Consider the following 24,584-nt stretch of genomic DNA (forward strand, 5'->3'; position numbering starts at 1 on the left):
TGTTAATGCAGCAGGGAATCAAAAGTCCAATACTGGGGCACCTGGGTGGTTCAGTGGGTTAAACCTCTGCCTTCAGCTCAGGTCATGATCTCAGGGTCCTGAGATTGAGTCCTGTGTGGGCTCTCTGCTCAGTAGGGAGCCTGCTTCTCTGCCCCCGCCCGCTTTTCCGCCTGTTTGTGATCTTTGTCAAATAAATAAAATCTTCCAAAAAAAAAAAAAAAAAGTCCAATACTACAGATTAGCTCAGCACTACTACTTTAGGACTATTCACTTAAAATGAGAATCTCATTTTAAGATTCTCATTTTAAGTGTCAAAACACATATTCAACAAACATAAGCCACCACAATGAAACTCTATCAATTAAACCTGTCAGGCAAAGGAGTAGAAGATGAAAACCTGTTCTCATACTGAGATAACTGATCCAATTACTTAGGAGAAAATTCTTTAAAATTTTAATCATACTTACCTGTTGTCAAATATCTTTTCACAATCATTTCATTCTGTTGCTGATCTCGTCCACCTATAATTAGATAGTTCTCTGAGCTAATGAACCACAGAAATTTCTCAAACCTATCAAATTGAAAGAAAAAAAGTTAACATTCTTTCCCTTTATAGTCACCTGAATTCACATCCTTTTCTCAAACAAACAAAAAAAACCCAGTGAAGCTATCCTACCTTCATATGTTAAGACTGATAATTTAATTTTTTTTAATTTGATGATTTAATTTCTTAAAGCATCAAACTGAATTTTTATTGAAATCTTGCAATACAAATTACCTTAGGATATTCTTTAGAAGGTAATTAAATTCTATGTTTAATTTTTTTTTAAGATTTTATTTACTTATGACAGAGATAGTGAGAGAGGGAACACAAGTATGGGGGAGGGGAGAGGAGAAGCAGGCTCCCCGCTGGGCACGGAGCCTCATATATGGGGCTCAATCCCAGGATGCTGGGATCCTGACCTGAGCCAAATGCAGACGCTTAACAAGTGAGCCACCCAGGTGTCCAAATTCTATGTTTAAAAAAAGTATGTTCTCTCCTTATCTCACTTGCAAACAGATCCTTCTTAAACTTAAGGATGACTTAACGATGAGTTACATAAAGCAAAAGCATAAAACGTCACATGGTCCCTAGGTTTATCTTTCTTCCAATGGGGCACTGGCTAGGTTTTGGGGCTATTGGTAAAAAAGAAAAGTTTTTCCATCCTGTCTTCAACTGAATGTTTACAGACATGATATTCTTTACACTTATAGAGCAAAAATTACCTTTAGAAATATAAAATTATAACTTCTCTCAACAAAGTAATTTGGGTTTTCATGATTAATATGTACCATCATGATAAAAAGTAAAGATTGTATACTTGCTTGGCATTTAGAAAATGACACAAAATAGAGATGAACAGAAATATTTCCTATATTACACCTGACCACCAAGATAATAATCTTTATGACTTAATCTACAATTTAAAAACTTCTGGTTAAAAATGATAGATTAAGCACAGGCATTACACTAAACTCCTTTATATGTCCCAATATTATTCCCGTCTTCTAATTTGATTTTTTATTGATACATATACACAGTTTAGAAATTTTTAAAATTATACAAAAAGGTATAGAGAGATCCTGCATCCACCTTCAGTTCCTATTACCACTATCAAACAGTAATCCATTGTTATTAGCTTTCTGTGTATGCCTCCCTGGAGTTTCCTTATACATACAAAAGCTAAAATAAAATGCTATTCTAAACCTTTTCTTTTGGACACAACACAAACTATTCTGAAAATACTTTCTTTTTTCATTTAAAAATATCTTCTTAAAAAAAATAAAAATTTAAATATAAATAAATAAATAAATATATATATATATATATATATATATATATATATATATATATATGTCTTCTTGGGGCACCTGGCTGGCTCAGCTGGTGAAGCATGTGACTCTTAATCTCAGGTTTGTGGGTCTGAGCCCCATGTTAGGTGTAGGGATTACCTAAAAATATAGTCTTAAAAAAAAAAAAAAGTCTTCACTGCTGAATGTATGTACTATACTTATTTAACAACTGCCTTATTGATGGTAAAGAGGTTTCTAAAATGACATAAACCCACAAGGACAGAAAATGAGAATCATAAAGATGTAAAAATTTTGTAATTATCTTAGTAAAGGAGCATATAACTAAAAGGGGAAAAAAAATCAAGAGGGAAAAAGACAAAAAAGAGTAAAGAAAAATTGGGACAAATAGAAAGCAAACAGTAAAATGGTTAGACTTAAACCCATATATATCAGAAATTACATTAAATGTAAATGTAGTCAATTCTCCATGTAAAATGCAGACTGGAAAATAATATATACAGCTTTAAAATATAAAAAGGTTGAAATATAATGATGGAAAAAGATAAATCCTGCAAACACTAACCAAAATAAAGTTGATTTAGTTTTAATATCTCTCACAGAAGAAAAAAAGAAGTTACAAGTTAGAAGAACATTTGATTACAGTTAACAAAAGGCTCAATTTACTGGACAGATAACAGCTCTATATTTTTATCACCTTATAAAGCAAAAACTAGCAGAAGTAAAAGGAGAAACAAATGCACAATTACGTGATTCTTAACACAACTCTCAGTAATTGAGAAAACAATAATTAAAAAAAGAATTAGTACAGATTCCAAAGATTTGATTAATGAATGTGACCTAACTGATATTTAGAGAAATACATTTAACAACTATAGAACATTCTTCTCAACTACTTATGAAACATTTGTAAATAAAGTACACTCCAAATATGTTGGACCATAAAGCAAGCTTCAATAACAAATGTCAAAGGGTTGAGTTAATTCAGAATACCATCAATGAACATTATGCAACTTAAGTTAGAAATCAATGGCAAAAAGAGAACCAAAAGAGCTCCATAGGTTCGAAAATTAATAAACGTAACTCTAATTAACACATGGGTAAAGAAATCACAATGTAAATTAGAACATATTTTCACATGAAAGACAATGAAAATACAATACGGAATATAGTTAAAGCCAAGCTCAGAGGGAAATTTACTGCCTGAAATATGTATTAGAAAAGATAAGAGTCTGGGAGAACAAAAAAATCAATGAACTAAGTTTCCATCTCAAGAAATCAGAAAGGGAAATGCAAATGAAACCTGAAGGAAGGTAGAAAGAGGAAAATAATAAAATAGAGAGCACATATATAATAGTGGAGATCAACAGTCAAAACTTGTTCTTGAAAGGTATTAATACAACTGAAAATCCTCTGGCCAGACTAACCAAGAAAAAGAGACGGGACAATGACAATTATCATAAATGACAAAGGAAGGTATTAAAGACTATACAGATGTTAACAGGTTAGCAGAACATCAAAACTTTAGGCCAGTACATTCCAAACTGTAGAAATAGACAAAGTCTTGGGAAAATACTACTAACCAAAATCAAACAATCTGAGAAGTACTAAAGAATTTTAATCTGTAGTGAAAAAGTTTCCCAAAAAGAAAACTTCAAGACTACTCAGCCTCACAGGTGGAATTTTGTCAAATAACCCAGGACAACTGATAAAGGAACACTTCCCAGAGGCATCTAAGTGGCTCTGTCAGTTAAGTATCTGCCTTCAGCTTAGGTCATAATCTCCAGGTCCTGGGATGGAGTCCCACATTGGGCTCTCTGCTCAGCAGGGAGTCTGCTTCTCTCTCTCTCTCTCTCTCTCTCTCTCTCTCTCCCCCTCTTTCCCCCCCCCCCCCCCCCGTTCATTCTCCCCCCACCTCGCTCTCAAATAAATAAAATCTTAAAAAAAATAAAGGAACACTTCCCAATCTGTTTTATGAAGTAATATTACCTTGAGACCAATACCTAAGAAAAACATGAGATGTGAAAATTACAGGTCTATTCTATTCATCAACAGGGATGTGAGGAAAAGAAAAGAGAAAGAGAGAAGAAAAATGCAACAGCATACCGAGAAATGGAAAAACGACTGGATTTAAGGACCTGAAATCTAGGCTGACAATGGAAAAAGCAAAGAAACAAGTCACTGTGTAACCCATAAAAAGCTTAAAATAGCAGTACATGGTACTGTTAGACATAGGGTTTAAGATGGGGTTAAAAACAGGAAAACTGGCCAAAAATCTGATCAAGAAGCAGTTACTTCCCTAGATCTTTTTTTCAGCTCTGAACATGGTAGTAAGCTGTATCTTCCATATCCTAACAGAAGGCCAGAATTCTCTATAAAGTGTACAAAGAGTATCTCTGAATTAGGGGAAAAGTGGCATAGTTGCTAAGTAGAGGTAACATAAATAAAAGAGGGCAATTAAGTGAATGTATGAATTACGGGATACTAAACTTCCCCAATCTATTCCCACTGGGCGTCCAAAATTATGACAGCCAGGTCTTCACTATGCAAGCAGGGTAAAAAGTCTTTCCTGAAAATTGAGACCAGTCAAAAAGCTAAAGACACTGAGAGTTCCACACAACATGGCCCATGTACATCATTTTATAAGCCCAGCCACCCAGAGAGAACTTCCAATCAGCATTTTAATAGTCTAGTAAAAATGTGAACAGACAATAATGTAAATAGACAATTCAGAATTACCAGACATTAATAAAAGTCTTTAACAAAAGTTGAAGACAAACCCAACAAATTAAAACAAAACAAAACAAAACAAAACCCAAACCAAAAACCTTAGAGAAGACCTGCAAGAAAAGAATACTTTTAAATAAAATTAATATATCAAAACTATTCTCAGTATTAAGAAAGTGAAGAAGGAAGTTTTAAAAGATTTACAAAAAAAAAATAGATTAAAATAAAAACTTGACAGGAAGGAATAAAACATTTAAAAATTCAGGGGAAGAACTGAAAGATACAGAAATCTCTCAGAATAAAGAACAAAACGATAAACAGTCGAAAAACAGAAAATGCAAGAAAACTGGAGGACCATCCAAGGAGTTCCATATTTAATAAATAAGACTTCCAGACAAAAAGAAAAAAAATAACAAAACAAAAAGGAAAACACAATCTACAGTGCTAAGAAATATTTCCAGAAAATTTCTCAGAACTGAAAGTTTCTAAATTAAAAAGTGTCACAGAGAATCTAGCATAATGGATTAAAATATCTTCACCAACCTGTACCATTATGAAATTTTAGAAAACAGAGAAAAAAGATCTACAAGTTTACAGAAAGACAAAAACTAAGTTTTTTTTTGTTTGTTTGTTTTTTGCATTTTGGGTTTGGTTTCTTTCTGAGCATTAAAAAAAACACAAATTTTCAATAAAGTAGTATCAAAATGACATCAGACTTTTGAAGGTCAAATCTGAAAGTTAACACAATAAACAATAACTTTAAAAGTCTGAAGAAAACATTTTCAAACCAGAATATACACCCAGCCAAAAAAATAATTTTTTTATATATATAGAAGACCTCAAAAATTTTACATCTTATACCCCCTTCTCATGTAGCCTCTAGAACACATATTCCATCAGTGAAGAAAAAGGAATTATGAGATGCAGGACAGAGAATCCAAAACAGAGAGGGGTAAAGAGAATTTCCAGGTTAAGAATAAAAGATCTTAAGATGTTAAGAGTAACTGATCTAGAACAAAGTAGGTCAAAAAGCTCATGAGAGATTTCTGCAAGATGATGCTGATAGAATTCCAATGTGCCTGAACACACTTGGAAGAGAAAGGTAAATGAAACAATAATTTTTACCTTTAGGGGAGACAAAAAGCTGAGCAGGGAAAGAAAAGAAAAAATGTCATATGACTCAGCTGTAACTGCAACTAAAATATTAATATAATATTAATGCTGAATATCAACTGTGGCAAATTAGGCTATACCTTTACTAGGAGGCTGAGTGGTGTGTATGTGTGTGATGCAACACAAGCGGAAAGAAAAAATCTTCATCTTATACAGTGGAAGTCATTAATAGAGTATAAAACTGAAAAATTAAGAAGCAGCAATATAAACATATTACTAAGAGAAAGGGAGGGATATACCAAAAGTAATCAGCTGAAAGAGCTAACAATAGTTTCTATAGCGAGGAGGCAACAGGAGTAGGGGTAAAATGTTGCAGGGCTACTGGTTTTTGCAACAAGCTTTATAGAACTGCTTGATTTTCTAAACAATGTGCATGTATAATTTTAATAAAAACAAAAAACTATATTTTTAAAAGGTTAAACACTTACCAATACACTTTTCTCGCTTTCTGAATAGAGGTAACTGTCTGGACTTCTTTTAAGGTTTGCTTTGTTTTCTTTTCTGCTGATTTGAATGCCTATTTATAAGAAGAGAGTTTTTAAATAATTTGTTAAAAATTTTTGTTAAGAACATATTTAAATAACAGCAAGTAAGGAGCTCCTGGGTGGCTCAGTTGGGTAAGCATCTGACTCTTAATTTCAGCTCAGGTCATGATCTCAGGGTTGTGAGCTCAAGTCCCGCACTGGGTTCAGCATTGAGCATGGAGCCTGCTTGATTCTCTCTCCCTCTCTCTCTGCTCCTCTCCCCACCCCCCACCGCAGCCACATGCACAGGAACATATGCATTCTCTCTCTCTCTCTCAAAAATAAATAGATAGATAGATAGATAGATAGATAAATTAAATAACATATATATATATATGTTATATATATACAAAACACCAATAAATGACAGGGCAAGAAATCACTTTTAAATGTCACAAAATGGCCCAAATTACACACACATCCCATACACACATGAAAGCAGATTTTTTTGTCTTAAATATTAAAATAGGGCGCCTGGTTGGCTCAGTGGGTTAAGCCGCTGCCTTCGGCTCAGGTCATGATCTCAGGGTCCTGGGATCGAGTCCCGCATCAGGCTCTCTGCTCAGCAGGGAGCCTGCTTCCTCCTCTCTCTCTGCCTGCCTCTCTGCCTACTTGTAATCTCTCCCTGTCAAATAAATAATAAAATAAAATCTTTAAAAAAAAAAAAAATTAAAATAATTTAAGTCAAAGATTTGCCACATACAAATATTTGCTCAAGACCTACAAATTACAGAAAGTATCATTTGTTTACCAGATATTGAGTATCTACCATGTAATAAATAGGTTCTGGACTTGGTGCTGAGACACACAAGTGAACAAGACAAAGTTCTCACTACCACCCCACCAGGGGTCTAGGGAAGATACAAATATAAAATACATAATTATTCAAATAAAACATAGGTTAATCACTTCTAGGGATGCTGTGAGAGTAAACAAGGGAAACTAATTTATAACTGCTTAGGTCAAACAAGGTACTTCTGAGAAAATGGCATTTGGGCTGAAGCCTGAAAGGTTAATAGAACTATCAAGGCAAAAATAGGAAGAAGAGCACTGTAAGCAAAAAAAGAAAAGGCCAGCTTGACCAGAAAGTAGTGCTCAAGGTAAAAATGTCAAGAAATGAGGCTGGAGAGGCAAACAGAGGGCCAAGTCATGAAGGCCACTCATTTAACAGATATTAATGTTACTATGTTCCAGGCAATATTCCAGGGGCTGGGACAACGTAATGAGTAAAACAAAGATCCTACTTTCATACAACCTGTATTCTAGAGGGAAGACAAAAAAACATATGCTGGGAGGGTTTTTTGTTGTTGTTTTTTCTTAAGATTATTTATTTGACAGAGAGAGACACAGCAAGAAGGGAAACTCAAGCAGGGGGAGCGGGCGAGGGAGAAGCAGGCTTCCTGCTGAGTAGGGGGCCTGATGCGGGGCTCAATCCCAGGACTCTGGGATCATGACCTGAGCTGAAGGCAGATGCTTAACAACTGAGACACCCAGGGTCCCTGGAAGGGGTGTTTTTTAAGAAGAAAAATAAAGCAGAGAGGGAGTGATTGAGGACAGTACTACTTTTAGTAGTAGTGGTCAAGAAAGGTCTCATCAAGTCTCATTTTAGAAAACATGCCAATGAATGGAGGGATCAAACCATGGAAATTCTGAGGGAAGAACATTCTCAAAAGAAAGAGCAGCAAGCACATATGCCCTGAGAAGGCAGCGTGGATCACTGTTGCAGGGACAGCTAAGTTCCCAGTGTAGCTGGAAAGAGTGTAGCAAAAGGAGTACAGGTGATTAGATGGGAGGGGAACAGATCATGTAGGGCCTTTAGGACAGAAGGGCTTTGAACGGTCTTGTTTTGTCTTGTTTTTATTTGAGAGAGTGGCCAAGGGGTGAGGGCGGACAGCAGTAGGAGAGGGAGAGAGAAACCCAAGCGAACTCCAGGCTGAGCACAGAGCCTGACATAGGGTTCGATCTCACAACTCTAAGATCATGACCTGAGCCCAAACCAGGAGTCTGATGCTTAACAGACTATACCACCCAGGCACCCCTGAACTGTCTTAAGTAAGATGGGAAGCAACTGGCTTTTGAACAGACAGAAATAATTTTAAAAAGATCACTATGGCTGCTGTGTGAGGAACAAACTACAGGGGGAGAAGGGTAGAATGAGAGAGACCCAGGAAGAGGCTATTATTAAAGACCATGTGAACAGAGATGATGGGGGCCTGGACTAATTAGTGGCCAGATTCTGGTTACACCCTTTAAGAAAAGCTACACGGATATGCTGATGAGGGAATGGATATGGTTTATGAGCAAAGGGTCTAGGATGAGTCCAACATTTTTAAGCCAAGTAAAGGGAAAAAAGAAAGCTCTATTTACTGAGACAGGATAGACTGGGAAGGAGGTTTGGGGAAGAAAATAAATACTGGAAATACACATATTTAAAGCAAAATCAAATTTGAAAGATATTTCTGAATTAGAAAACCTCATTTAAATAGAAGAAATAATTAGGGCCATTAAGTTAAAGCAGAGAAAAACAATTCACATTCACTCTAAGAAATACTAAGTACCTTTTCAGCAGCTTCAACGGTCTTTTGTGTTTTCTTAGCAGCATACCTCTTGTGATCATAGTATCTAGAAAAATATATTTCTCTTAATTTTAAGTAAAATCTTTATTCTTTAGCTTTCTATTTATTTTATCTTATTTTAGATTCTCAAATCACACGAAACAAATTTTGTGCATTACCCATCTTTATTTTATATAAATAAAAACAAAGTTGTATAACGCAAAAAATAAGATCTGAAAGTGTTTTCACCCAAAAGCACATACATACACAACATACATACATATATTATCCTTAATATCCTAAATGATTTGTTGAGTATTTTACCTACAATTCATACTTATATTTAACACTTACTTTTTGGCATTGGCATATGCCGACAAGCTGAGATCAACATCAACAAGTAATGGCCTATTTTTCTGAGGCTTCTGCAGCTGTTTATTCTTCTGCTTTTTCTTTTTTCCTTTTGGTGGTTCAGTTTCATTTTTTTCAACACTGATGTCACCATCAACATCGTCATCTTCCTCCTCTGATAATAAGTATGGATTTCTATTAAAAATATTCAATAGTATTTCACTAATGTCAATGACATCACTTTGTTTTCAAGTTTTTTTTCCTCAATTACATTATAGATGGTTTACAATATTTAAATAAGTGCATTTGGCGGGGGGACACTAAGTGGCACAGTCGGTTAAGTGCCTAACTGTTGGTTTTGGCTCAGGTCATGATCTCAGGGTCATGATACTGAGCCCTGTGATGGGCTCTACACTCAGCATGGAGGCTGCTTCGGATTCCCTCTCTCCCCTTCTCCGTCCAACCCCACGTGTGTTCATGCACACGCTCACACTCTCTCACTCTCTTAAATAAAATCTTTTAAAAAATTAAATAGGTGTCTCATCTCAATGTAAATTGTTTTTCCTTTATCTTTGAGGAAAAATTTCCAAATAAAAGAGAAAAAAATTTTAAATGAATACAGTGAACACTTAAAAAGCAAACTGAAAACAAACATGAACTGCTTAACTAAGAATCAAACTTACCTCAGTAGCATTGTAACATGATTTGTTTGTAGTTTTAATTCTTTAATTGCATTTGCAACTGGGTCTCCTTGAGCTTGGGCTTCTTTCACAATTAACCCAATTTCTGTCCAATCTATCTGGTTGGCTAAAGCACTTCGAACAACCTGAATGGCTCTGTCAACTATTTGTAGATTCATTTCTATGAGCTCTCCTTTAAGTTTGTCTATTTCCTTAAGAAATAAACAAAAATGTTTACTATAATGCCAGTTAAAGTAACCATTTTTTCAGTTTTTAATTCCACTTAGTTAACACACAGTGTTGTATTTAAAGTCATCATTTTTTTTAAAGTTACCATTTTTGAAAACTGAAAAAGCTAAACATAATACCTGAGCCTGCTGAAGAGCTTCTAATCGGTTTTCATGATCCTTTCGGACATTATCTAATTTCTTCAATGCTTGTTTTTCCTTTTGTAGACAAAACAGATTTTTAAAAATTAGATTTCTCGTGCCTTTTGTACCTTTTCTCTCTTCTGTCCTGAAACTCGCTATCCCACCTCCACTTCAGCCCCCTAAATATTGTCACCTTGCTAGCGAAGGTTCTTATAACCCACCTCCCAGGTCTATCCTACCCCAAAGTGTTTCAAGCTCTCAAATTACCTCTCCTGACTACCCACTTCCCCTTCCCTATATAAGAAGGTATTTTGATTACTGGTAACACTGTATGTAATATATGCCCCTAATGCCCTTGCATTATTCAAGGCAAAATTCAAGACACTGTCTTCCTAACACATAAAAGTGAAGTTTTGGGGAAATGCATTCTTAAAGAACATTAATTACCAAAATAGCTTCTTTTTATTTTATTGCTCCTTTAATTTTCTCATCATCATCTCTACAGAGTACTCTTTTTCCTAAATTAATGCCACAAAGGCTCATGGTAGTTCATTTTATCATGTATCACTTACATTTCAAATTTACTGATTTGGAGCAAGTTTTCTAACACCAGTAATAACATCACCAATTAGTGAATGTTTGAATGTTGAATGTAATATTTTAAAAATTTGAATTGGGACACCTGGGTGGTTCAGTCAGTTAAGCTCTGCCTTTGGCTCAGGTCATGATCTCAGGGTTCTGGGATAGAGTCCTGCATTGGGTTCCTTGCTCAGGAGGGAGCCTGCTTCTCCCTCTGCCTTCTGCTTCCCTGTTTATGCTCGCTCGGTTTCCTGCTCTCCCTGACAAATAAATAAATAAAATCTTTAAAATAAGTTAGTTAAAAATCTGAATTTTAAGAATGGGGACTATAAGTAAAATCTTAAGAAAACATTTTTTAAGAAAAAGGGGGGTGGAGGATACCTGGGTGGCTCAGTCGGTTAAGTATCTGCCTTTGGCTAAGGTCATAGTCCTAGGGTCCTGGGATCAAGTCCCAAATTGGGCCCCTGCTCAGAGGGGAGTTTGCTTCTCCCTCTCCCTCTGCCCCTCCCCCTGCCTGTGCTCTCTCGCTCTCTCTCTGATAAATAAAATCTTTAAAAAAATTTAAAAACACAACAGTGACTATTAGAAGTAAACAGTGATCACTAAAATAATTCATGGATATTCTGATGCACATAAAAACATGCCATTCAATGGTTCCATGAAATAACTGTACTGGTTCATGTACTGCCACCGTGTGGCGGTAACACTTATTTAATTCATTCAACCCACCTGCTTTGAAATTGTGTTTAATTTTATTCGATAGAGAGAGGGTACAGGGATTCACATAATTTCAAATTTTTGCACACATATTTCAAGACTTTACCTGTTAATATATTTTTTAAGATTTTACTTATTTATTTGACAGAGAGACAGCGAAGGGGGAACACAGCCAGGGGAGAGGGAGAAGCAGGCTGAGCATGGGGTCTGATTCGGAGCTTGATCCCAGGACTCTGGGATCATGACCTGAGCTGAAGGCAGACACTTAATGACTGAGCCACCCAGGTGTCCCTACTTAATATTTTTGAAAAATCAAATCCCCTTCAAATCAGGAGTGAATGTGGCTAATTTCTGAAGCTGTTCTGCAGCAATGCTCCAAAAATGTGGTCAAATGTGCTGGGGAAACAGTATATTAAACTCTCCTGCAGAGTTAGCCCACTTAGAAAAAAACATTTTAATGATAAATATGATTAAATTGTACAGAAAGGACGTTTTCCTATCTTTTGGCCTATTAAAAAATCTCCTTGGAATAGTATTCCCTTAACAGTAAAGTTTGAGAAGCTTTGGGTTGCTGTAATTATGCAAATTATACTAAGGAATAAATAATGGGCCCACCTTCCCACTGTATTTTGCATTTTGCAGAATATCTGACATACTGATGGAACAAATGAGGGAATGCTTTTCAACAATGAGACCTCCCCTGGACCTTTATCAATAAACCAAGGGATCAGGGCATTCCCATACCACTTCTGAAAGGCTGCCCATTCCTATTATGAAAGCATCATTTACACAGCAAACCACACTAAGGCTAGCTGGTTTAATATAAATGTCTTCAGCAATACCATACCTGTTGTAAAGCTTTTAAATCTATTTTCTGACCTTCTATCTTGGAATAAAATTCATCCACAGCCTTATTAGGAGAAAAAAGAAAAGATAATGACTAGTTTTTTAAAAAACCATGGTCTCTACTTCAACTTACATACATAGAATTTTAGAGTCCATTTTATAACACTACTCAAAGAACTTGAACAGATTCCCAGTAAATGTATCATACAGATAAATAGAATCAACTTAAGTTAAAATCTTTGGTCCTTCATCTTGAAATAAGAGGGCAACAAAACTTTTCAATAGTTTTTACTTGTTGACTGCATTGATTTTTTTAAAAATTTTTTATTTTTTATAAACATATATTTTTATCCCCAGGAGTACTGCATTGATTTTTAATGCCCAGATTCACAGAGACTGTAAACTCCAAAATATTTTCAATTTAGCAATCAAAGCAAGTTGGTATTAATTTAATAACTCATATCGTGCTAACTGGTCAAAAAACAGAATTGGAAAACCCACCTTGTCAAATGATTCAAATTCTATATATGGACATTGTGAATGTTGAGAAAACAAGAAAGGATGAAATTCCTCATACCTGTAAAACATATTTATTATATCATTCAAGAACATTAATAAACATCCAAAGCAAATTGACTCATGCCTACATGCTTACGTGAATATGTCTTCAGTCGGTTTATCTACTTCCAAGCTTGGTTTTATTTCTCTTTTCTGAATGATGTACCCCTACAAAAATTCAATATTAAAACTCTTTCTCTTCATAGTTAACAAAGATTTACTTTCCACGACTGATACAAATTTTATTAATTTAACTTATAAGATTATTCCAGTTTTAAATAATCTGCTGCATTTTTCTACTGATTGTATCAATTCTTAAATGATGTTTCTAGACTAAGTATTATTAAATAATACTGTCTTTTTCATATGGTCAAGAAAAAATAAGGAAGAAAATGAACACTAATGATTTGATAAAATGGTGGGATTATACATGTACACTACACCTTTTTCTTTCCACTTTTAGATGTTCTGCAACTTTGAAACAACCAGAAGCATTTTACTTCCAGTAGAAAGTCTTAGATTCACTTTGTTGGTAAGAAATTTTAATTCATTTAAAAAACTGAGCAAGTATATTTGCACGGAATTTGCACAGAACTTTTTCTGAACTTCTGTTATAAATAAAGTTATACTTCAAATACGGAAGAAAAAGAAGGTATGAGATAATTCAGAGGGTATTTGCCTATTAGGGTGATGTAAAGTAATGGGTAGAAATCAGAGAGGGAGACAAACCAGGAGAGACTCTTAACTGAGGAAAGAAACTGAGGGTTGCTGGAGGGGATGTGGGTCGGGGATGGGGTAAGTGGGGGATGGGCTTTAAGAAGGGCACATGGTGTGATGAGCATTGGGTGTTATACGCAACTAATGAATTACTGAATTCTACACCTGAAACTAATGATGTTCTCTATGTTGGCTAACTGAATGTAAATTAAAAGAAATTTTAAATATAAAAAATAGTGATGTAAAGCATTAATTTTTAAAAAAGCACTAGCAAATTAAAATATGCTTCTCTATCTAAAAATCAACCTAAAAGGATATATTTTCAAATCCCTCAACTTTCCTGGTATACCAGTAATGACTTGACCTAGTACTTTCTACAAAAGAAACAAAAAAAATTATAAAACCAACATGAATTTAAAAAAAACAAAACCTAGAATAACTATATTATAGATGTTGAATTTCCAAGTTACAACAAAACACTTAAAGGTAGTGATCCTTAATGAACCTAAATTCTGAAAATCTAAATAAATAGAATCACAACAATATACAGTAAGTATATGTGGTACTACCTTTCCACTGAAGTTGGTTGTTGTTTTCATATAGTCTTCTGCTTGCTGCAGACAAACAAGTATTTTTTCAATATCTACAGAATAAAAATGGAAAAAAGGAGTGCCAATCAAGTGTCAATTAACAACTATTAAACAACCATGTATAAAACAGAAAAGTGTTGATGGAATAATAAAAAATGTTCGAGAAAAGCAGATACAGTTATTTCATGTTTGTAATCAGTAGATATAATTAAGGACGTGTTTTGGCCAGCTAGTGATTCCAATAGCTTTTTACTGAATCATTTTTCCCCCTCATGATCTTAAGGGTATTCTGTTCATATACTAAATTCCCTTATGTATTTGGGCCTGTCTCTGAATTCTTTATTTTGTATTTCTTCAAAAACTGTTAGATTCTTAATATATTTTAATGAATGAAATGGTTATTCTCCATAACTACTACTATTATTATAATTTTATATTATAATTTATTATTTTATATTATTATATATTATATTATAACTATACTATTATTTTCCAGAGTTTTCCACAACACTTCACATGCTTTTATTCCACAAGAATATCAGATTTGAAACAAAACACTACAATTGCAAAAACAATACCACCTGTTGGCATTTTGATCAGGATTGTACTGAATTCACATTTTAAATACTAAAGCATTCACTAAAACATTTAACTTGTATTTTTTAAAAAATTTTATTTATTATAGAGAGAAAGCATGAGAAGGAAGGAGGTCAGAGGGAGAAGCGGACTCCCTGCTGAGCAGGAAGCCCGATGTGGGACTCTATCCTGAGACCGTGACCTGAGCTGAAGGCAGACACTTAACTGAATGAGTTGCCCAGGCAGCCTTAACTTGTAATTTTAAACATAAAAACATTTACAGTAAAAATTACTATCCCGGGTCGCCTGGGTGGCTCAGTGGGTTAAAGCCTCTGCCTTCAGCTCAGGTCATAATCTCAGGGTCCTGGGATCAAACTCTGCATCAGGCTCTCTGCTCAGCAGGGAGCTTGCTTTCCATCTCTCTCTCTCTCTTTGCCTGCCTCTCTGCCTACTTGTGATCTCTCTCTCTGTGTCAAATAAATAAATAAAATCTTAAAAAAAAAAAAAAAAAGAATCTTAAAAAAAAATACTATCCCTAAACCTTAAGTTATATATACATAATCCCAAAATATAAACATGAAGAAGGGCTTTTTAAAAATTTTACATCAGAATCTGCAGATAAATTTGTCAAAGACCAAGTCTTCCATTTCCCTTGTATTTCCTCTAATTTTTACTATCCTAATCTGGCAATTTAGTTAGGTTCCCTTAAGTAATTACAAAAGCCTAATTCATCATATAGCTACATTACAGTTCTTTCAGAATTAAAATGCATGCATAATGCTATTTCTAAAAGCACTCTAACTTCCTAGTCAGAAGGTGAATAATTCAACTCCTTCAAGCCTGTACCAGAGACTATTGTTTGATAACCACTTCAAATATTTAGGTAGAGGAAGAGAAACTATTCTAAATTTGAAAGGTAATAAGGTAGAGACTGTACTGTGAGTTACTAGGGATAAAGTACCACATTAGGGTGGCACCTGGGTGGCTCAGTCTATTAATCAACTGCCTTCAGCTCAGGTAATGATCCCAGGGCCCTGGGATCAAGCCTGCTCAGTGAGGAGTCTGCTTCTCCCTCTCCCTCTGTACCCATCACCCCCAGCTTGTGTTCTCTCACTCTGTCCAAATAAATAAAATTTTTAAGAAGGATAAAAGTGGGGCACCTGGGTGGCTCAGTCAGTTAACAATCTGCCCTTGGCTCATGTCATGATCCCAGGATCCTGGGATTGAGCCCCACATTGGGCTACCTGTTCAGTGGGAAGCCTACTTCTTCCTCTGCCCCTCCTCCTGCTTGTGCTTTCTCCTTCTCTCAAATAAATAAATAAAATCTCAAAAAGAAAAAAAATAACATGATAAAAGTGCTACATCAGTGTAAGAAGCTGAGAATACGATACGGATAGAACATTCAGAGGTCAAATGTTTTTAAGTTTATAACTACCTGCTCACTTTTATTATTTTCTCAGAATTTTCATAGTTTTAAAAAAGGAAATAAATGAAAATGGACTTGTAGCATGCAGGGATACCTTTGCTTTCAAATTTTTCATCCACTTTGACATTGCCAGAGAATCCATTTTCTATAAGACAGTGTTCAATGAGAGCTGGTCCATAGGCTGTAAAAGCAGAGGGTATCATCTTTAGTATTTTCCTATAAAATTTAAAATTCAAAATATAATTCAAAATTTTTATCCCAATATAAATATCTACTCAATAATAGTGGGCAGTGAAAATAACAATTTACTTATTTTGCTTTTTAAGATTTTTTTTTTTTTAAGTTTACTTACTTTGAATGTTATTAGAAATAACAATTCAAGGGGCACCTGGGTAGCTCAGTGGGCTAAAGCCTCTGCTTTTGGCTCAGGTCATGATCCCAGGGTCCTGGGATGGAGCCCTCCATCAGGTTCCCCTCCCCTCTCTCTGCCTGCCTCTCTGCCTACTTGTGATCTCTGTCTGTCAAATAAAATCTTAAAAAAAAAAAAAAGAAGAAAGAAAGAAAGAAAGAAATGCATAATGCTATTTCTAAAAGCACTCTAACTTCCTAGTCAGAAGGTGAATAATTCAACTCCTTCAAGCCTGTACCAGAGACTATTGTTTGATAACCACTTCAAATATTTAGGTAGAGGAAGAGAAATTATTCTAAAGTTGAAAGGTAATAACAATTCAGGTACTTAAAAAATTTGAGACTAAGACAATTATAGAAGTCAGTGCCCAAGTTACAGAAATTTAATGGAATTGAGCCACATATTAAGGACATAAATCAGGAATGAAAAGATAGTTTTAATATCCAAAAACTGACTAATGTTAATAAACTAAATTAATAAAAAATCCCAACTTGCAAATTTTATGTGTGCTATACTAACTGTTGGAAAGCTGCAGACTTCTAATTTCTTAAGGGAATCCTGAAAACTACATTCTCATGCAAACATTTCACTGCTCTAATAATACATTATATGTTAATTAAAAAAATAATAAAAAATAAAAATAAATAAATAAATAGGGGGGGCCCATTTCACTGCTCTATTTAGGATTACTCACGAAGTAATGGGTTAAGAACTCTCTTCAGTAGTTCACCCTTAGGTGCACTGGCTATTATTTCAGTCAATCTGTGAAAACAAAATTGACATGCCTCTTACTACTTTGTATTTAACAAACAGCAATATTCATATTCATAAAACTTTCATATACATCAAATTGCCTGATCATCAGAGTACTTAAGTACAAGAGGAATTAGTTCACTTTGTAGGTAAGAAAATGAATTGTAAAAGTAATTTATCCAAGGGTAGTAGGTTCCTGAGCAGCAGACTGGGATGTGAAACCAAATTTTCTAAGAAAAATCAATACTTTCTCAACTAAGTCATATTGCTTACTGCCAGTGTGTTCATACATGACAGGTAAGTGATGTTTTCAAATAACAGGTAAATGTTTGTAGAACCTGGTGATACATCTTAATACCTGGAATGGCTTTACCTAATTATGCACTTGGTGAGAACTCTTACCGATGCTGTGGATCACTCTGGTCCCCAGATCAGCAGCATCAGCATAACCCAAGAACTTGTTAGAAATGTAAATTCCTGGGCCTATCTCAGATCCATTGATTCAAACACCAAAAGCAGGGGCAGCAATTATGTTTTATTAAGCCCTCCAGGTGAAATGTGATGCATGCTATACTTTCAGAAGCTCTTCTATAGCTATTAGCCAGCAAAAGCTTTCAGCCAGAAGAGTACAATTAAAATCAGCACCTTATCCTACAGTACTCCCTTTTCTTAGCTAAACCATTTCCATTTGCACTCTGCCCAAGACAGACATCTGTCTTCTCACAGAATAGCTAATAAGTCCCCTCACTTTACCAAGAAATCAAAAACACCTGAACTAACGCCAGACTTAGATAAAAAAGACTTACATTTGCTACCTACAGATGAAGCTTAATTGCTTATATGCATTTATGTAGTTCAAGCAATCCAAATGTACTTATTGTATGCAAGTAAACAAAATATTTTTTCTGATGTGAGAGTTCATTCATATTCTGACCTATGACCTATTTTACCTTCTAATACATTATGAAATGAGCTTGAATATAACATGTTACCTTTCCAAGGTAAGCAAAGGCTCAGCAGCTCTAGCATGATCAACTGGATAGCGTTCACGAACAGCAAATTTAACATCATCTGACTCATCAGTTCGAAATCTCAGGATATTCAAAATTAGGTACTCATAATCTGTAAGAACAATGTTTCCCTGTAATAGAATAAGATATAATTTACTGCTATTCCCAAATCATTCTTAAAACTTCGTAAAAAGAGAGTAAAAAGGGCGCCTGGGTGGCTCAGTTGGTTAAGCATCTGCCTTCAGCTCAGGTCATGATCCCAGCGTCCTGGGATCCAGCCCCACATCAGGCTCCTGGCAGGGAGTCTGCTTCTCCCTCTCCCTCTGCATTTCCCCTTGTTGATGCTCGTGCGCTTCTCTCTCTCTCTGTATCTTTCTGTCTCAAATAAGTAAATAAAATCCTTTAAAAAAAAAAAAAGCGAGAAAAAAATGCAGTCTCTTAAAAACTTAAAGCTATACAAGTGAAGTTACAAACAAAAAACATTTAAGTCACATCTAAACATTGCTCTTTTACATTTGCACAGCACAGACTGTGAAGTAAGATGAGCAAATAAAGTACCCCAAGTTTGAAACATAATGAAGGAATGCACAGCAACTTTAAACTCATTGTCTGGTGGTTCTAACAGAAGTCACTAATAGAAGCACAACAGAGTTACTCCCAGTTTTTGAAATTGGCTTTCTTATAAAAGACCTACATTAGTATCTGTTTTCACTAACCAAAAGAAATCCGAAAAGGATTTTCACTTTTATGAAAAAAAGGCAAAAAACAAACAAAAAAGCACTCAGTGTGTTTTGCAGTGATCTGTTACAGAATCAGCACATATCCCAAGCAGTAAAAGGTGATACCACTGATTCCACAGAATTACTCTTAGCATCTCCGCATCAAGCAATCATAGCTTTGAACTATCTGTGCTTTATGTCTACTTATTTTGTGCAAGTATTAGTAAGACACAATTTAACATATCAGAAGAGCCTGGGGTGCCTAGGTGGCTCAGTCAGTTAAGTGTCTGCCTTTGGCTCAGATCATGATCGCAGGGTCCTGGGATTGAGCCCCACATCAGGGAGCCTGTTTCTCCCTCCCTCCCAGCTCATGCTCTCTCTCGCTACTTCTCTCTCAAATAAATAAATAAAATCATTTAAAAAAATTTTCTTAACAAACCATAGGAGACTCTTAATCTCATAAAACAAACTGAGGGTTGCTGGGGGGTGGGGGTGTGGGAATAGGGTGGATGCGTTATGGACATTAGGGAGGGAACCTGCTATGGTGAGTGCTGTGAAATGTGTAAGACTGACAATGCACAGACCTGAATACATTACATTACATTACATTATTTTTATTAACATATAATACATGTTATGTTTTATATTTTTATTAACACATAATACATTATATGTTAATAAAAATAATTTTAGAAATTGTCTTAAGAAAAAAAGAAAAGCCTAAGAGAAGTTATTTTTTGGGTCTGGGAATGCTCAAAAATTTTTCCATGTAAATTGCCGGCAACTGTGTCTTTGCTTTACACTATTTCAGCTTAGAAAAGGTTTCACAAGAATGTCTCTACTTTTGGACAGTAGGGGAAACCTGAAGTCGATTAACACCTTGATGACCACCAGTTGAACTAACTGCTGCCCTTGTGAGGCAGGTCTACAAATACTGTATCTTACTCAGAACAATTCAGAACAGGTATTTCAGAGCTAAGTGAAGAGATATTTTTCTTTTGATAGCAATAGTTATGTGGCAAAATGACTAAAGATAGTTATACCCTTTATCCAAGTAATTCCACACTTATAATGTAGCCTAATGTAATAATAACTCAATAAAACCAAAAGCTACATGATTAAAGATATTTATTGAAGTTTATTTACAACGGAAAAAACTAGCAATGGCCTAAAGGTAAAAATTAGGGAAATTGCTGAATTATGATATATCAACATAACAAACTATTTAAAAGCTGTTAACTTATGAAAACTATGTCTTGAAAAAGTAGGGGAATGTTTATAATCTAGATTAAGTAAAAAATAACAAGACAAAAAAAACAAAAAAACCTCTGTATCCTAGGAAGTGTAAAGCAAATACATGGGAAAATGAAAATATTAAAAGATTAAAAAGACTTTTTAAAATTTAATATTGTTACATAATCTTTTCAATAAAAAAATGGGGAAACTTTTTTTTTTGAAGATTTTATTTATCTGACAGAGATGACAAGCAGCAGAGAGGAAGGCAGAGAGAAGGGGGAAGCAGGCTCCCCGCTGAGCAGAAAGCCCAATGTGGGGCTCAATCCCAGGACCCTGGGATCATGAACTGAGCTGAAGGCAGAGGTTTATTAACCCACTGAGCCACCCAGTGGCTCAGTTTTTTAAAGAAGTTAAGGCTCAGTTTAAAAAAAAAACAACAAAAACAAAAACAAACTTTTTTTTTTTTTTAAAGATTTTATTTATTTGAGAGAGAGAGTGCAGGTGAGGGATAGGTAGAGAGAATCTGAAGCAGACTCTGCATGAAGCACAGAGCCAGACACGGAGCTGAATCCCACAACCTCAAAACCATGACCCCAGCCTAAACCAAGAGTCAAGTGCTTAACCAACTCAGCCACCCAGGCGAAGAAGGGAGAAACTTAATGAAAATAAAACTGCCCAAAGAATACAGCCTTCTAAATTTATTACAGGCAGCAAAGACACGGGTTGTCATAGAGTTAAAATACCTGGGGCGCCTGGGTGTCTCAGTCATTAAGTGTCTGCCTTCAGCTCAGGTCATGATCCCAGAGTCCTGGGATCAAGCCTCGCATCAGGCTCCCTGCTCAGCTTCTCCCACTTCCTCTGCTTCTGTTCCCTTTCTCCCTGTGCCTCTGTCAAATAAATAAATAAAATCTTAAAAAAAAAAAAAATACAAAGAAGCATCCATGTAGGGAATCACAAATGCTTTAGCAACTAATTTGAAGTTGGTCAGAGAAGATAGTAAGAATAGCCCGAGTCTCATGTTGGGGAAGACAGGCTGCAAGATTAGTGGCGTCAACAGATGGGACCACCATTAACCTTGATTACCCAGAAGTTACTAGGTGTTGAAAGAGTAATACCTACTCCTGAAAGTTCTGACTTCAAAGCATTCATGCATTTAACTTAACATAAAAGTTAACTGAAGAAGGAAAAGTTGGGAGCTTGGAAAATGGCCATACAGTGTCTGGTTCAGAAATATACAACTTGAAAAACCAGCCCGGCCATAAAGCCTGCCACAGAGAAGGTACTTAATAAATGTTTGTTGAATCAAAATGTGCAGTTATCAAGACCATCTGACAGATCCCAAGGCAGTTACTTCCCTGGAAGTGTTTTTTTCCTTAAATCAAGGTTTCCCAAAACTCTTCTGTAAGATGGTTCCCCCACCTCTAAAAAAATTCTGTGATCAAATTAGTTGGAAATTCTAAGTTAACAAATCCTTCTCTAGGGGATATACACATCACATTATTATATTAAAGGCACTGGTAAGTCCTAGAGTTAAAAAAATTTTATCTTACTTTATTATCAAAGGTCCTCAAATTTTAATGGCTAGGGGATCCATATTTCTAGGTACACTTATTAGCTATGGAAGATTGTATCTAAGAAACATACTTTGGGAAATGCTGTGCTTGACTCTGATAAACTACTTTCTGATCTTAACTTACTTTCTCTAGAGTCTTTCTTACTGAAACTTTGTTATAAATTAATAAGCTGACTTTCTTAAATGAATCTGAGTAGTAATCACCTCTTTACCCAAGGTCTGATCAACTCTAGATAAACCATGCATCAAAATTCCAGACATGAAGGCTGGGAGATCAAACCTTGGTTTGAGGAAAGAGCAATCTTCAAGATTTACTGTAACCACCAACCAACCTACCTCTCTTAGATACCACAGTGACTACTGAAAATTCCCAAGCACATACTCCCATGTACAAAATCCTTATTTTCTATTTCCAACTCATAAATAACTGGGCCTCAGAAACCTAGCAGTATGCATGCCAATCGCTCAAACCCTTCAAAATATAAAGGCCCTAAATGCAATGGGGTATTCGGGATTGAGTCCCAGAATAAAAAAAGACATGTACTAGAAAAACTGGTAAAATCTGAAAAGAATATACAGTTTAATTAACAGTAATGCATCAATGTTAATTTCTTGGTTTTGACACATGGACTATGATTACGTAAGATGTTAATGTTAAGAAAAACTGCATGAAGGGCATATGATAACTTTCTGTATTACCTTTTCAACTTTTCTATAAATCTAAAATTATTACAAAATAAAAAGCTTGTTTAGATTTTTTTAAATTACAGTAAAGATTACACAAAGTCATTGTATAGAAAGAATTTTTATGCATCATTAAGGTCTAAATTAAATTGAAAAAGAAAAGGGGCGCCTGGGTGGCTCAGTCAGTTAAGTGTCTGACTCTTGACTCCATCTCAGGTCTTGATCTCAGGGTCATGAGATCAGCCCTGTGTCTGGCTCTGCTCAGCAGGGGGTCTGCTTGGGATTCTGTCTCCCTTGTCCCGCCCCACCATCACCTCAACTCCTGCCCACATGTTCATTCTCTCTCTCTCAAATAAATAAATCTTAAACTAACAAACAAACAAACTGAAAAAGAAAAAAAAAAAAAAAAAAACCCTGCAAAGACCCATACCTGGTATATGACTGGTCACCTAGAGAGACCGAAGCCGAAGCATGCCTGCCATTAGTTACATTCTACAGATTTTCCCCCACCAAATGAAAAAAAAATTTTTTTGTGGTGGTGGGGAGAGGGAAAGAGACCATAAATAGGAGACCAAACACAACAGTGGTTACCCTGGGATGAGGAAATGGTCTGGGCTAGGAATGATAAGACCCTCCACTTTAATTCTATGTACTTCTCTATATTCTGGAAAATGTTTTCATATACTACTTGTAAGAACATGTTTAATTTAAATGGTAGACTAGGTTAATTCCAACCACTGTTCTACTGAGAAATAGAAAAGCTGGACAAAATACACAAAGCCTGTGTTTTAAAAAATAAAAAATGAGGGGTTCCTGGGTGGCTCAGTCGTTAAGCGGCTGCCTTCAGCTCAGGGCATGATCCCAGGGTCCTGGAATCGAGCCCCCGCATCGGGCTCCCATCTCCACAGAAAGCCTGCCTTTCCCTCTCTCACTCCTTCTGCTTGTGTTCCCTCTCTCGCTATGTCTCTCTCTGTCAAATAAATAAATAAAATCTTTAAAAAAAAGAAGAAGAAATAAAAAATGCAACCAAGACAGTATACATTTACAGGACCAAATCCTAGGGGAAGGAAACTGAGAAAGGTTAAGTCCCACTCTTGGGGCTAATTTTTCCCTAGGATCATTTGTCTAACTGTTAAGAAGTAGCTGATAGGCTGAGAAGCTGAGCATAAATTCTGACAAACTTACAGGACAACTAAGGGGAATAAAAACTGGAGTTCAGAGTCCAAGTGAAAGATGAGTTGGGGAGGGAAAGATACCCTGTAAATCCAACTCTGAATAGTGAGTCATAAAGGCTGCATCTCAGGTCTCAGGGGAAGAGATGAATCGGAAATATACCAGATTCTCCAGGCCCAGCTTCTAATCAATTCAATTCTTAACTGGAGTGAGGTAATCTGGTATTATTTGTGTCCTTAGCTACTTGTAAAAAGCAATTATCTTCTTTAGAGGAAGAGAACATCATTCCAGATCTCACAATGTAACTATTGTTTCTCCTACTCAATGCCTGCAACACAATACAATAACCAGACATGTGAGGAGACAACACAATGTAATTAAAATAAAAAGAAACAACAGAAACTAAAAACAGACACACAAAGCAATTCTAAATGATTCTTGTCCAATAGCAATAAAATTAGTGATGGAAAAAAACAGGTCAAAGAAAATATGGCTGAATTTCCCAAAACTGATGAAAAACATCAACTCATTTCTAGAAGTGCTATGAATCCCCAAAAGATAATTTCAAATAAAAACTCAACTAGGCACACTACAGCAAAACTGAAAACTGAACATGAAGAGAAAAAATTTTAAAGCACCAGGTAAAAAGCCTAGGTTACCTTCAAAAGCACTGACACTGATTTCATTAGGAACAATGATGACAGACAATGAACTATTAGACAGATAGACAATGAACTATTTTTATAACTGCAAAAAGAGTATTTAATTAACAATTGAACCAACTAG

General features: G+C 35.4%; 1 protein-coding gene across 1 annotated transcript in view; it reads right to left on the reverse strand.

The window, feature by feature from the left end:
- Window positions 1-24,584, reverse strand: part of NEMF (nuclear export mediator factor) — a 51,376-nt gene that overhangs the window by 20,186 nt on the left and 6,606 nt on the right. Inside the window, exons 5-17 of the mRNA XM_059373148.1 lie at window positions 18,396-18,544; window positions 17,345-17,412; window positions 16,336-16,422; window positions 14,219-14,292; window positions 13,030-13,100; window positions 12,876-12,951; window positions 12,376-12,438; window positions 10,230-10,307; window positions 9,865-10,073; window positions 9,185-9,376; window positions 8,834-8,897; window positions 6,180-6,268; window positions 468-571 (exon numbers count right to left, since the gene is read on the reverse strand). Of these exons, the coding sequence (XP_059229131.1) occupies window positions 468-571; window positions 6,180-6,268; window positions 8,834-8,897; window positions 9,185-9,376; window positions 9,865-10,073; window positions 10,230-10,307; window positions 12,376-12,438; window positions 12,876-12,951; window positions 13,030-13,100; window positions 14,219-14,292; window positions 16,336-16,422; window positions 17,345-17,412; window positions 18,396-18,544 (1,324 nt within the window). The remainder of the gene's footprint in view (window positions 1-467; window positions 572-6,179; window positions 6,269-8,833; window positions 8,898-9,184; window positions 9,377-9,864; window positions 10,074-10,229; window positions 10,308-12,375; window positions 12,439-12,875; window positions 12,952-13,029; window positions 13,101-14,218; window positions 14,293-16,335; window positions 16,423-17,344; window positions 17,413-18,395; window positions 18,545-24,584) is intronic.

The sequence above is a fragment of the Mustela nigripes genome, chromosome 13, assembly GCF_022355385.1.
Source record: "Mustela nigripes isolate SB6536 chromosome 13, MUSNIG.SB6536, whole genome shotgun sequence".
Classification (NCBI taxonomy): Eukaryota; Metazoa; Chordata; class Mammalia; order Carnivora; family Mustelidae; genus Mustela; species Mustela nigripes.